Consider the following 14,435-nt stretch of genomic DNA (forward strand, 5'->3'; position numbering starts at 1 on the left):
CAGCAGCAGTTTGGTCCTGCATAGTACAGGTGGGCAACCGGCTGCCTTGCAGGCTGCAGAGCACCTCAGCCCCAGGGCTGAGCTGGCTGGGCTTGAGTGGGGCCAGTTTGAGTCCTACAAACCACCCCAAGCCCAGTGCTTTGGAGGGGACCCTCCCAGGGGCTGACTTGGCACCAGCTCACTCTGCATCACCCCAGAGGGAGGGGGGCAGAGGGGCTGGGGGCCTTTCCCCATCTCCCATAGGTGCTGCCTGACCTGGCACAGCTGCTTTTGTGCCCTCATGCCCCCCCCAGCTGCCCATGCCCACCCCAGAGCCCCCAGGTTTTAGGCAAGAGCCATCCAAGCCCCAAGTGCTGGCTCCCCAGGGCTCTGCTTGGTGGTGCTGGACGGCTGCATGTGCGACATGCTCTAGGTTACTGGTTTATTGAGCTCTTACAAGGCAGTGGCTTGGATCCAGTGGAATATAGTCACTGGGACCTTCTCCTACTGTGGAGGGGGCTGGCAGGAGGGGACAGGACAGGACGAGGGCAGTTTGTGTTTTCTATGTCCTCTGCAAGCCACCATGGAAACCCTCCATAGTTTCAGATGGGACCTTTCTGGCACAACTCCATCTCCAGGGCAGCAACCCCTCTGCGCCTGGCCAGGCAGCCAGGACGGGAGGGTGCTGATGTCCTTGTTGGCCTTTGGGCAGAGGCAAGAAGGCTGCCAATGTAGCCACGGGGCCTGGGGTTTCAAGCCCCACTTACCCAACGTGGGGTTTGAAGCCCATGGCACAGCCCTCTGAGCTGTCTCTTCTGCTTGCTCCCCATCCAGACACAGGCACTAATGGCAAAACAACGTTTGGTCTTGGGAGAAGGTGGTGGAATGATCTCTACAGCTCCCCAGTGGCACTTAGCAAGGTGTGCCAAGGGCCAGGAGGGGTGGAGGGGACTCCCGAGGCTTGTCGAAGAAGATGGAGGAGGACATCTCTGTTTTGAGCTTGCTGTCGGCGCTGCCCTCGCTGGAGGCAGTGTCAGGGCTGCAGCCCTCACAGCAGCAGCAGCAGCAGTCCATGAAGGCCTGGCCCAGGGGTCTGCAGAGGCACAGGAGCAGGACGGGCGTTACTGAGCACTTGAAGAACAGGAAGAACTGGTTGATGAGGTTGAGCAGGTCCAAGGTCTGCTTGGACATATCAGGGGACATGTAGGCCACCACAATGTTGCAGACATTCTCAGGGGTGGTACAGAGCCCGTAGATGATGGTGAGCCCGATGATGGTGCAGTTCAAGTGACTCTCACACTGGGTGTGCTTGGTTCCTCGGCACTCGGTCTTCTTCTCCGTGCCGCTGATCCTCCGGGTCACCAGCTGGCAGCTCACGGTGAAGAGGATGGGCAAGCAGAAGTAGCAACCAAAGTACCACCACATCCGAGCGTTTTGGTAGGTGAGCACTAGTGAGTAGACGGACTCGGGCAGGTTGGACGAGGGCTTCATGGTGCAATACTCCGTCATGACGCCGGACACAGGCGACGTGTCCTGCGCCAGCTGCCAGAGCAGGATCTCCGGCACTGACAGAGTCATGGAGCCCACCCAGATGACAGCCAGCTTGGCGATGATGGACTGGCACTGCTCGATGGGCCGGGCACTGGCCTGGGGGCTGGTGGCCGCGTGGAACCTGTCGATGCCCAGGGCGCAGAGGCTGAAGGTGGTGACTCCCAGCGATGATACCTGGCGAGGAGGGAGGCAGAACAAGTGGGCCTTGCTGCAGGGACATCATGGGGGCCTTGACTTTACCAGGCTGGTGGCTAACCCCCTGGGTACCCAAGACCACAGCCTGAGCCCCTTCCTCCAAGGCTGTAGAGGTCACAGCCTATGGCTGCATCCCAGGGTTAGAGCCACTTTTCCGTGACTCCTGAAAGGGCAGTGGATAAAAACATCCCTTGACCCGTTTGTCCCTGCCCCGCTCCCTTTTCTGCAGAAGGGAGAAGCTTTGCAGGATATCTGTCTGTCTGTCCAGCCAGGGTAGGAATAGCAGGATTGTCCCTCAGGCTCTTCCTCTATTCTGGATGGCTCTTGGGGAGGAAAAGCAGGGACTGTCACACCCACCAGCACCTTCCCAGGGTCCCGAAGGCCCCCCCAAGCTGCCCCAGGCTGGCTTGTCCCTGTCCTGTTCTGCAGAGCTGCTGCCTGCTTCCCGGACAGGCCAAACGAGTTGAAGGTGCCATTGTCACAAATCAGCTTGGGGCAATTTCCGCTGCATTGAGAATGGCAGGAAAAACATCCCATTTGCCAAAGGGAAGAGGCCAAAGGAGGCAGAGGAATCGTGGTGGCTCTGGGAGGGCTGGCAAGGCACTGAGGGTCACAATCAGCATTCAAGGTCCCAGCCCCAGAGCTGCAGCTTTGCTCGGAGCCAAGTCCCACAGCCCTTGCCCAGGAGAATGGCAAAGTCACATGCTGGTGCCCCCCAGCCCTGTGGCCATTCCTGGCCTCACGAAGCCATCAAACGTCACCCTGTGCTGAAGGACCTTCCCAGCACTCAGAAAACCTCCCAGGGCTCTGCATGATGCCTGGGTAGCAGCCCAAAACAGGTCTGGCACTGCCCCCTCCCCACCCCCTCAGCCTCTTCCAGTGGTCCCAGGTTGGCCCCTTCAGCAGCTCATGACTAGCACTGATGCCAAGCACCCAGCACCACCATTCAATTATTTGCAACAGCATCCCCCCAGACACAGCATCAGGGCGCTAGCCCAGCATCACCATCCTGCACATAGCCCCACTGCCCAACAATGCTGCTCAAGTCCCAGCTCCTCTGCCCAATGCCCAGAGCCACCCTGAGCATCCACCACCCTTGCTCTGCCCCACAACCAGCACCCAGCACACTTGCCCAGCTCTCTGGCTGGCACCTGCAGCGCTCCCAGCACTGCTGTGCTGCTGCCTCTCCTCTCCCCCTACACCCTGCCACAGGCTCTTTTGTCTCTCCTCGTCCCCTTGGTCCTGGCATGTAATTCAGGCATGGCAGAGCATCCTTCCCCAGTGCCCAGGCAGGCGTGCAGCTGGTGCCACTGGTCACCCCAGGCACATCGCCTGTCACCAGGATTCCATGTAAGCCAGCTCTGCTCCAAAAACCTGGCTTTGTGCCCCCCCCACAGGGCACTTGAGTAGCCACAAAGAGGAGGACAGATTTGCTCCATCCAGCAGTCTGACACACTTGCACAGTCCCATGCAGAAAGACTGGACATTTAACGACTGGACTGCAGACTGATTCCCCTCTCGTGGCTGACTCTTTGCTGGGGATTTAGCTTGGGCCTGGCCATGTCCTCCCACCCAGGCTGAAGGGTGCCTGGTGCTGGGTCCCAGGTGGACAGAGAAGCCCTGAAGTCCCTTTCTGCCTTTGCTTCAGGGCCCAGAGGCAGGAGGGCAAGGCAGGATTAGCAGCTGGGGTGGCAGAGTGGCAGTAGCCTCCTGGGTGGACCATCCTGCCTTCCCAGGGCTGTGCCATGCCCATCCTTCAGCAGCCCCAACATCCCATCACCCTTCCTGCCTCCTTCGGGGACCGAGCTGTCCCACGGTCACCCTGGTGCTGCCAAATCACTGTACCTGGAAGTGCCACGTGCGGGGATCTCCCACAGGGACGTGGCCAGGGAGCCCATAAGCAACTCAGAGACAGGCTGTGGCAGCTCCTCCTCAGGTAGGGGTCTGGTTTGGGGACACCACCCTTTTCTTCCCATCCTTACCTGGGGTGCTGAGCCTGCCTGCCTGGGCAAATGCGGGTCCATATTCCTGCCCCTCTCTGAGTCATCCTTCCCCCTGGCTGCAATATCAGGGGCCTGAGGCGGGGGATAGGGATGGGGCAAACACTTAATTTAGTAAGAGGCTAGGGTGGGAAACCTGCAGAAATGAGCAGCTCCTGCTTCCTGAGCAGGGGAGACAGTGCGGAGAGGTGGGGGCTGCACACCTCCTCTAGCAAACACCACACTGTCATGCTGGGCTGTAACTTGCAGGTTTAGGGCTGTGCCTGGCAGGATACCCAGGGTATGGGTCCATCACCCCAGGCCTGCGCCCAAAGGACCCAGTGGCATTGCCGGGGTCCCCTGCTAGGGGTGTGCACAGCCAAGCCATATGTGAATGTCCAGGGACCCCCATGCCCCTGCAGACCCTCTGCAAAGGCACTGACACTGGGGAGCTGACTGTCACTGTGCCAGGAGGGCATGGAGCAGCAGGACAGAGCCGGACCACTGGTGGCAGCACTGGCCTCAGACCTGCTCACCTCACAGCCCTGGCAGTGGAGGTCGCGCCAGCCCATGCAGGCCGATGTCTACTCCCCTAGCCCGTGCTGGAGTCACCCTAACCTGTAGCTGCTGTTGGGTGAAGCAGGAGAGGATAATCCAGCCACCCAGGGAGCAGGATGCAGCCAGGTCCTGCACCCGAGAGCACTGTGGGTCCCACTCTCCAGCAGAAGCTGGACCAGGGAGGGTGATGTTGGGGAGGGGATTGTGATGGGACATATCAATGCCTCGGGGCCATTTCTTTGCCTGTAATAACCAAGCTCCCTGCGGCCACGAGCTTTCCCTGTCTGAGTGCCAAGGCCTGCTCTCTGCCCCCTCCAGCTGTTATTTCTCTGAGCAGGCTTGAGTCCTGGTGATGGGCACAGACAGGTCTGGTGATGACAGAAGGCGAGGTCCCAACTCAGCATGGTGACAGCCCTGGGGAGGGCAGGGCTGGCCTGGACACGGGTGCCAAGGGGTGTCAGTGCTCCCATACAACCTGATCAGGTTTGGGCAGAGGGAGGGCAGCAGTCCCTGGGCCCTCCAGCACAAGCCATGGCCTCAGCTTGCAGCTGTTTTCCATATGTTGTGTTGGGGGTTCTGACCACGCTTGGTGGGACAGGCAGGTTTTGAACCCCATCTGGCCTGACCAAGCCTGAGAGGGTCTCCAGGGACCTGACACTGTCTCTGATCTGGTTCAACCTTGTGTTTGCACCCTTCTTCAATAAACCGGGCTTTGGAGCCCCAGAAAACATGCACAGGCAGGCTGGGTCTGTCTGTCGTACATGGGCACAGAGGGGAGCAGCCTGATTCCAGACATCCCTGCAGAATGGGAGATGCCCCACAGTAAGGGTTTGTTTTCAGTGCAAGAGCGGGACCATTCAAAATTGTGCCATCTGGGGCATTTTTTTCTCATTCTGCCTTCCCCTGTCACCACAGTCCCTGTAGCCTTCTCAGTGGGTCCCCAGCTCACCCTGAATGTGGCCAACCCATCACATATGAGGCTTGACAAGCAAAGATCTCAGGTTCCCTATCCTAATTCCCAGGCTCTCCCACCCCAGTGGTGCTCAGCACTGCCCCACCTGCAGCCCCCTGCCCTGGGGCCATCAGCAGCCCCCCACCATGGCCATTGCTGGGCCAGCACACTGTGGGGGATGTCAGGCTGGGACAGGGACAGACAGACAGAGGGACCCCACTGACAGAAGTCCCTGTGCTGGCTGGACAAAGGAGGGTTTCATGGGCTCTTCCCAGCCTTGGCAGCATTGGTGCTGGCTGCAGAGCCTGAGGAATGGCCCGGGGAAGAGGCAAAGGGAAGGTCAATATTGGGACTGTCCCTCGGTTCCTTGCTGTCCCCCATGATGGGGATCTCTGGGGCACACAGCCCTTGCGCCAGGCCGTGAGCAGCATGGACTACCCCCAAAGCAAGAGGCAGAGAAGAGCCGAGTTCTTGAGCCCTCCAGGGCCCTGTGCAGCCCCTTACCTCCATGAAGGGCACGATGCGACAGGACACATCCCCCAGCAGCCTCTTCTTGGTGATCTCGTTGAAGATGACCACAGGCAGGCAGAAGAAGAGGATGAGGAAGTCCCAGAAAGACAGGCTAGCCAGGATGGAGTTCCAGGCGCTCTTCATGTAGTAGTTGTGCCATACAATGCACATCACGGAGAGGTTTCCAATGATGCCCACTGCGAAGACAATGAGGGACAGGAACATCACGGCATAGGCGCTGTAGGAGTTCTCCGTCACCGGGTACAAGGGGTTCTGGATTTGCAACCGCTTGTCGGACACGGTGGTGAGGTTGGCTCGGGGCTCTGCCCCCTCCCCATCCGTGGGGACCCCTTGTTGCCGCTCAGATGGGTCCGTGCTGGATGGCAGCAGGGCCTTAGTTGGGTGCAGGTTGGCAGAGTTGAGGGGCCGGGGGAACTCCACCCGTACCCCTGGCACGTACTGCTGCACCAACTTGGAATCCTCCTCTGTCCCCCGGCGCAGTCTCTCCTTCATCACCTGGACCTCTGGATCGTCCTGGGAAATCGTCGGCAGAATCTTACCTTCATCCGCACCCTGGCCATGGTGGGTGCTGCCTTCCCCAGGCTGCCCAGCCCTGCCTTGTATCGCTGCAGCCCCCGGAGTCAGCAGCATCAGCAGCAGGAGAACAAGTGGTGGCGGCGAAGGCATGGTCCCCTCCGCACCCTCCGGAGCAAGCGTGTGGCTGGAGACAGAGCAGCCCCGAGCACAGGGACCCCGGGGCTGCGGGCAGCGAGGGAGCCGTCCGGAGGAGCAGCCGGTCTGTCCGGCTCTGGCCGCTGCTCTGGGCTCTCCGGAGAGCTCTGGGCAGAATAAAAGCCGCGGTGGGGAGCGGCAGAGCCAGGCCCTCTGCTGGTCACCCACCCGCACCCGGGGAGGCTGCCAAGCTCTGCGGAGATGCGCCAGCGCCCAAGCTGGGCAGCTCGGCATCCCCCAACATCCCCCCAGCATCCCCCAACATCCCCCCAACATCCCCCCAACATCCAACATCTCCCCAGCATCCCCCAACATCTCGCCAGTATCCCCCCCAGAATAAACCAGATGAAGGATGCCCACGGCTTGGCACTGGGGATGGGTTGCTCAGCTCAGCTCTTCCCACTCAAGATCTCCCACCCCCTGCCCCCAAGCAGGCGGCACTAAGGATGCCCAAGGTCTGACACTGGGCACAATGTGGCGTGTCCCCTGCACACTCAGCCTGGACTCAGGACGCCCTCGAACGGCCAGACCACCTCCCCGGGGCTGGAGGGGTGATAGGGCTGCCCTTGGCAGGAGAGCAGGAGGAAAGACTGGCTGGCCTCAGGTGATGCTCCTTGCCACAATGGGGTGTCAGATCTGCTGGCCCAGTTCTCCCAAGGTTTGTTGCTGCTTTTGCTACTGTGGGACAGGGGTTTGAACAGAACTGAGGTCCCTGATCCCCTGTACTTATGACTTCTCCCCATACCCATCATCTCTCCCCCCGCACTCATCATCTTTCCCCACTTCCATCACCTCTTCCCATACCCACAACCTCTCCTCTGTCCTAGACTCCTGCTCCCCTACCTGTTATCTCTCCCTGCACTGTCAAATCATCCCCATGACTGTGGGACCAGAGGGACCAGGGTCCCCTCTGGGCACATGCCCTGTGGCATGTAGGCAGCCCATGGAGATGCATGCCAGGCTTGAAGCAGCAGGGCTACCCCAGACCTGGGGAGCTCAAGGAGTGTGTCCCTCCCCTGCATGGGGCAGTGGCAGGGGCTGGGATGCCTCACCCCACTGCAGTCAGCAAACACCAGCTTCCCCCTAGCTGGGACCCCACTGCTGTCTCTGTCTGGCACTGTGCCTGCTCTTCTCTGAGCCAGAACAGCCTCTGGGCTGACATCCCAGAGCACTGAGGGGGACATGGGCCTCTTGCTGCATCACTGGGAGCTGGGAGAGCCAATGCCACTGGAGCCAGCGCAGGGAAACTGAGTCCCAGAGCTCAGAGGCTGCCCCTTCCAGGTGAGCATGTGACCACAGCTAGCAGGACAAGTGCTGGCATGGGTGTCAGCAGTAGGATGCTCCTGTTCTACTCAAAATCACATTGTGCTGCTAGCCATTGTCCTCAGCCACTGCAGCTGGGCTGGTGGAGACTCCTGTTGCCCCATGTCCCTCCAGGGCGGGTCAGGAGGAGTCTCTGGTCCCAAACCATTTGGCTCAGCCAAGTGCAAGCCCTTCACCCCTCCTGCGCTGGAGCCATTCCTCCATTGTGTGTGACAATGCTGATCAGCAAAGGCCACAGAAATCGGAGGCACACCTGCAGTCTGGTGCTTTTGCTTGAAGTCCCAACCTCCTGCTGGCAGCACTTTGCCCAGCGCCTTGCAGGCAGGAGCTGGCAGCTGTGCCTGGCTGCTCTGCTTTCTCACACTGCTTCTCCTGCAGCCAGGTGCTGGTCTTTGACTCTCGATAATGCTATGATTTTTGAGCATCAATTGGATATTTCTAACGGGGAAAGGAGGATTTCAGCTCTTGCTCCGTTCTACAGGAGCAGACAGTGGCAATGTCTGAGGTGTGTCCTGGGTGCAGAGGGACCGGCGCCTCGAAGTGATCGCTGGCCTGATGCTAGTGGAGCCTGCCTACTACAGAGGAAGAATGGCTCAGCCTGAGCTCAGTGATAGTCCGAGGATCACGCCAGACTGCTGTGGGCTGCCAATTGCTTCAGGTGCTCTGGCTGCAAGGACAGAAGGGAATCTGTGAAAGATCAGGGGACCAATCCCAGGTTTCATGACTGCTCTGGCCTTGGCCCACCACCCCATACCTAAAATGAGCCAAGTGTTCTCCTCAGTGGAGAACAAACCCCTGAAAGAGTTGAACTGTGTCTGGTTGCACAGGGGCACAGTGCTGTGCCCAGATGTGGGAATGCCAGCAGAGCCAGGGCATGGGCAACCTGGCCAGCCAAGCACTGCCAGCATTTTAATTAAGTCTGGTTAACTGAAGGACAGATAACACAAACTTACTCCTCAGTGAACCCCCAGTGCTGATCCCAGCTCCCTCTGCAAAGACCAGGTAGGAGAGATGGTGGCATCAGTCCCCACATGAGGCTCAGGGAGCTGATGCCATTGCACCTTGGCAAGGCTCGGAGGAAAACCACACTGCCTGGTGACAGAGCTGAGCGAGGAATGACCAGAGGCAAGGCAGGGCTTGGGGCAGGAGCACAGAGAAGGAGGATGAGGTCTTTCCTCAGTGGCCACACCAGCTCGGAGGAGGGAGCCCTCTGCTCTCCTTGCCTGCCAGGAGGGACGCGGCTCCTGGCAGGGTGCTGGCATCCAGCACCCTCCCGGCCCCTGTGCAAGGCAGCCAGGTGTTTTCCTGCAAGGAGAGAGAGCTATTTTTAGTTTCATTTCATGGCCGTTGCACAACGGCCGGGTGTGTCATGGAGCTGCCTGAAGACAACAGCAGAGTTCACTGGAGCAAGGTGACACTTCGGTGGCACGGGAGCGACCTCGGGCGGGCTCTCTCACCCAGGGAATCGCTGTCCAAACAGCCTTTGCGAGATGCTCCTCTTCCTTCCCTCTGTCTGTCCAGGAGCTCCCAGCCAGCATGGGTCCCTGGCTGTCCCCAAACTGGGGGGCAGACAGCAGCCCTGGGAGGGTATTTGGGAACTGCACATTTATCTTCTCCAGCCCAAATTCACAGACAGGTTGAGACTGTTTCTCTGGAGATGAATGTGTGTCTGCGTTTTGCAGACGTCTCCTTGGAGGTACTTAATCAGAGTCTGAGGCTTCCACTGTGACCCAGGGGAGGTTTCTTCCTAAATCCCCTCTTTCAGGTATTTCATTCAACCCTCCAAGTCTGCATAAAAATGACATCCCACCTAAGACCTGCATCTCCCCACCCTGGGGCCCACAGGGACAGCCCCCTCAGTAACACATTCAAAATCTGAGAAAAGGGGCAAAAGTCAGTGTTTCTGAGCCTGCATTGCACCACACCAAATGTCTTCCCCGTTCTGTTTTTTTTTTAAGCTGTTCCTTTGGAGCAAGACAGCTCTGTTGCAGCCTAGGGCTGTTACAAAGCCACCCAGCAACTGCTTCACTTCCCATCCACCGTGTCCATGTATCTACCATGGCTCTCCAGATGCTGGGGATGGTTCAGCAGGGACACAGGGGGACATGTGGGAGATGCTGTGTCTGATCCCATTGCTGGAGTGTTTCTCCCTGGCCAGAGAGAATAGTGGGGGTACCAGCACCAAGACCCCAGGGTGTGTGAGTGGGCGGTGTCTGTGACAGCTGGGATGAATTTCATCATGTCAGTTGATGAATTTCTCTGACGTCCTTCTTGCCCCCGCAGGATGCCCCAGTGTCTCCTACTCATGCTCCAGCACCATCCTCGTGAAGGAGCCCAGCAGAGTGAGCTGTGTCCAGTCCCAGTCTATATGACATTGTGCAATGGCCTTGTGATTTCTGGGGAGAAGAATAATTGCCCCATGCAATTTGCTCTAATCCAAGCACAGGGGCATAGCTGAGACAGAGGAAGCTTGAAAGTCTGGGCAGCAGTAAGGTAGCTGTGCCTGCATGCATAATGCCATGTGCTGAGATAGACAGTTGAATGGGTGGTCATCTGAGGGGACATGGGACTGTCTGTGTGTGGGATGAGGAGCATTTTTGCTAGGAGGTGACAGCACCAGTGCTGCTGAGCTGAGTTTGCAGGCAGGCTGGGAGAGCAGCAGGGCGGCAGGGATGAGCTGCCCTGTTCCCCATGGCGTGCACCACCCCAGGACCTTGGCACTGAGGCTGTCTCCCATGACCTCTGGCAGCCCCGCTCCTCTCCGCATGGCCCCACTCCTGCTGCTCTGCATCTCCAGCTCGGCGGGTCTGTGCTCTGCTGAGCCATCATGTTACAGAGCATCCTCACCAAGGGCTCTGGGAGATGCCAGAGCCATCCATCTCATCCCCTCCTCTGGGCAGAAGTGTGTTCCTCATTAGACCCCAACAGTGAGTTTAAACCCAGCATAGCTCAGCAATTCCAGAGCCCTGAAAGTGGGCGAGAGCCCCGTATGACTACAAACAGCCTGAAGTGACTGAAGAGCGCGCATGCTCAGACTCAATTTCACCCCTGATTTTTCTCCGTTGCTGAAAACAGGCTTATTCTTAAATCAGTATAAATGTCAGACACACCCCCCCCCCCCCCCCAAGGCTTCAGCCTGCCTTCTGGCGAGCTTTGATCAGCTCCTCAGGGCTACCACAAGCTACCTCTGACAGCGCATAGCAGAAGTGGATCTGTCCTGGCTACCTTGCAGACATGGTGGGGTGAGCTGCTCCAGACCCCTGCCACCCCCTGCCACTGCAGGTCCCCCTCACCCTGCAGCACCTCGCATGTCCCTTGTTGCTTGAGAGACTTGGGGCCCAAATACCCAATGAGAGGAGGAAAACAAGTCCCTTTTGTTTCCACCAAACAGTCTGGGCTGTGCGGGAGCAAAGCAATAACACGGCTGGTACACACCTGTTTGCCCTGTGCTGTTAGAGTGATCTGTGGTTCCTTGGAAAGGGGGGAGAGAGCAGGGAGGGGACACAGTAAACAGTAGACTGCTGGTGCAGGCAAACCCAGTGCTCAGGCAGCTGCTGCTCTAAAGGCAGGGCTGTGGGAAGTGTGCACTGGCGAGGAGCTCCCCACCACTGCTATGACCCACCACCACTATGACCCCTCCTCCTGAATGAAGATGCTCCCATGGGATTTTCATCATGCCCTCCCAGTGGTGGCCAGTGGGAGGCTGGAGACCAGCCCAGCATCTGTGCCCACCCCGGCATCTCTGTCTCAAAATTAACTCCCGGTGTGCTGGGCTGAGCCTGCCTCACTCAGCGCTTCATGGTGGAATTTGGAGTTAGTGTCTCAATGGCACCGATCCTGCAAGCTACTGTCTCCTGCAGGGGTGGTATGCAATCGTTCAGGCCAGAAATTGGGAGTTTTGGGGGTGAAGAAGCCTGTGATGTTCGACCAGCTGTTCCCAGCACACCACAGTGCCAGCCAGCTGTATGCAGGAGCCATGAAAGGCTTTGGAGCCCGCGGTTCCCCTTCCCCTGCTCCTGCGCCTCCTCCCTGGAGCTCGTGAAAAGCCTCTCCCGTCTGACCACAGCCACGTTGCACTGAGCTCGCCGCAGCTGGCACTGCTGGAGCAAACCCACACCCCGTGGCCTTCCCAGGCTCCTGTGGGCAGGTTTCCCAGTAGTCACTGGTTTAAAGCACGACATGAACACTCAACCCCATTTTGCAGTGGGGAAACCAAAATGATGGTGGGATTTTCCTTGAGCCACAGCAGGAGGCGAGTTCCCAGGGCTTCCTTGCAGGGGCCACCGCGGGGACGTCCAGGCTCTCCGTAGGTCACTGCCGCAGTGCCGGACGCAGCCTTGTCTGCAGGGAAGCGTTATCAGCTCATGTGAGCAGGGGCTGCATTCCTGTTTGCAATGGGGCGGTCACATTGTGTTCAGGGGAGGAACTGGGAACTCAAGGCAAGTTCTGCTTAGGGCAAAAGCAGTATTTTCCCATGGAATAAAAAGAGCGATGGTCTGGAAGCAGTGAGAGGCCATTTGGAGAGGCCCTGAGCTCGGCCCCGTCATTGGAGCCCACTTGGTGATTCACCCCCAAGTTCCCTGTAAATGCATGAAGACTCACAAATGTAAAAATGCAGCTTGGAGCAAAAACACTCGTAAGTTTAATGTAGAAAATAAACCATCTTCAAGTCTGCCACCTTCTTTTTTTGTGGGGGATGAGGCATCTGGTTTCTCTATTTGCTTCAATTCAGTCCCTCTGGCTCTAGTAATAAACATCTCTGTTTCTTACTGCTTTGGGGTAAACCTCGTGCTCCCTTGCTGCTGTGTCCCCCTGCATTGGGTGTCACACGCTGCGACTGGGAGCTTCAGAGCTGTACGGAGCTTGGGTTTGGGGTCACAGCTGCACGAGGACTATTGCAGCATCCCCTCTAAGTCCTGGGGGACATCAGCTGGAGCACAGGTGAAAACCACCATGCTGCAAGGTTGTGGGCTTGTCAGCCCCTGTTTCCTAGTACCACTTTCAGGGTGCTTCACGTCCCTGACTGCTCTCGGTGAATCCCAACTCCTCCTGCAGCTGTGGAGGTTAAAAGTCAGCTGGCTGTAGAACAGCTGGGGCTCCAGATGAGCAGGAGAAAGGTCTGGGGGAGCTTTGAGGGCAGAGAGCCTATGCTGGGTGACTTGTGTCAGGGCTGCCATCCCCACATGTGTCGGCAGAGGGAGAGGCAGCTTGGGTGACCTGTGACTGCAACCCACCTGCCTGCCAAAACATGGGTGCTGGGGAAACACCGGTGGAAAATAACCCGCCTGCCGAAAGACAGATGCCGAGCAGTCCTGAGCGAGGCACAGCGCTGGCCTCCGTCCGTGCTCTGCCTGAACCATTCAAGGGCTTAGAGCAAAAGTCAAGGTGATTTGTGCTTACCAGGAATATCATGGTTTGTCTCTCCTTGGAAAGCTGTGCAGAGGGAGCTGGCATGTGGGCAGTCTGTGTTTGGGTGTGCTGCTCAGGGCGATGGGCCCCCCTGTGCAGGGGCAATGGACCCCCCACCCCAAGGGCTGCTGGGCTTCAAGGCTGGCAGCAGGGTGGTCCAGCATCAGAGCCCCTGTGGGAGGGGGTTTGTGCCCAGCACTGGGCACAGAAGGGCCAGGAGCTTTGTGAGAGGCTGTGGTGCATCCAGGGGGACCTCATGCTCAGGCAGCCCTGTCCTCAGGGGCTGCCTCCTCTAGGCAGCCTGGCAGGGCTGTGAAAACCTTTGGGGGGGAGGGGGATGGCCACAGGTTTGCAAGCTGCAGGTGTGCCATTCAGAGACCTCTACCGCACACCATACCCGGACTGTCTCCTGAGTGGCCTCTCCTGATCCCCCCACAGCTTGCCTTCAAACCAGACAGACAGCTTATCCTCACCATGCTGACCAGATACTGCCCTTTCTGCATCCATGGGCAGCACCTGGCCACAGCGGCCAGGGCCTGATGCTATGAGGTGCTGAGGACCCCCAGAAACGTCCGTCCATGCCAGCATCTGCCATCAGACACTGCAGAGCTGGTGCCACTGCTCGCCCCTTCCTGCAGGGTGAGGTGTCAGTGCCTGGGGCTGGCACCAGGGTGGGCAGCGAGGACTGCCTGGGCACCGACCCCACCGATGGCCGGGGATGGCTGGGAACCTGCCTGGGGATGGCTGGGAACTGCGGCACCCTGCCCTCCCTGGGGGACATGCTGGGGGGGGGCTGGCGGGGGCGGTTTGCCTGCTTGTTGTGCACTGAGCCCGCAGTGTGTGGGTGCTGGGGGCAGGGTCCAGACCCCTTGCCTTTGCTGCCTCTGGCTGCCCACAGCCCAGGCAGCGCTGCTGTCGCCCCACAGAGAGGGACTGGTCTCCAGCCCACCGGTGAAGAGCAGGACATAGCAGTGACATTTGGCATCTGCCGTGGGTGCCCCACCCTGGGTGGGGACGAAGGTCACTGTGCAGAAAGTTCGGCTGCTTGCTGAGGGAAAAGAAGGGGAAATTCCCTGCTCTGTGTAGATGCAAATGAGGGCTGGGGCTGGGGACCCTGTGCTCAAGCCCCCTCCAACTGCCCTCCCTTCTCCAAGCCCCAGCAGGGCTGGGGGCTCTCTGTGCTGCCCCCACCCAGGCCACCATCACGGCAGTTCAGCCCCCCTGAAACCTGTCCTCCACCCTGAGAT

General features: G+C 58.8%; 1 protein-coding gene across 1 annotated transcript; it reads right to left on the reverse strand.

Annotated features, from left to right (window-relative positions):
• Window positions 1-407: 407 nt before the first annotated feature.
• On the reverse strand, window positions 408-6,438 carry GPR37L1 (G protein-coupled receptor 37 like 1). Its single transcript, XM_030000321.2, has 2 exons — window positions 5,719-6,438; window positions 408-1,704 (listed from the first exon to the last, which is right to left on the reverse strand). The coding sequence occupies exons 1-2, from the start codon at window positions 6,409-6,411 to the stop codon at window positions 892-894; spliced, it is 1,506 nt and encodes a 501-aa protein (XP_029856181.1). The 5' UTR covers window positions 6,412-6,438; the 3' UTR covers window positions 408-891.
• Between the last annotated feature and the right edge of the window lie 7,997 nt (window positions 6,439-14,435).

The sequence above is a fragment of the Aquila chrysaetos genome, chromosome 24 (genome assembly GCF_900496995.4).
Source record: "Aquila chrysaetos chrysaetos chromosome 24, bAquChr1.4, whole genome shotgun sequence".
NCBI classification, from domain to species: domain Eukaryota; kingdom Metazoa; phylum Chordata; class Aves; order Accipitriformes; family Accipitridae; genus Aquila; species Aquila chrysaetos.

What these genes read in the sequence shown, in the direction of transcription:
- GPR37L1 (XM_030000321.2), bottom strand. Translation starts at nt 6,411, where the DNA reads ATGCCTTCGCCGCCACCACTTGTTCTCCTGCTGCTGATGCTGCTGACT. An exon ending in GCATCGTGCCCTTCATGGAG is followed by an intron (nt 1,705 to 5,718) that starts GTAAGGGGCTGC and finishes CCTCCTCGCCAG; the next exon opens with GTATCATCGCTGGGAGTCAC.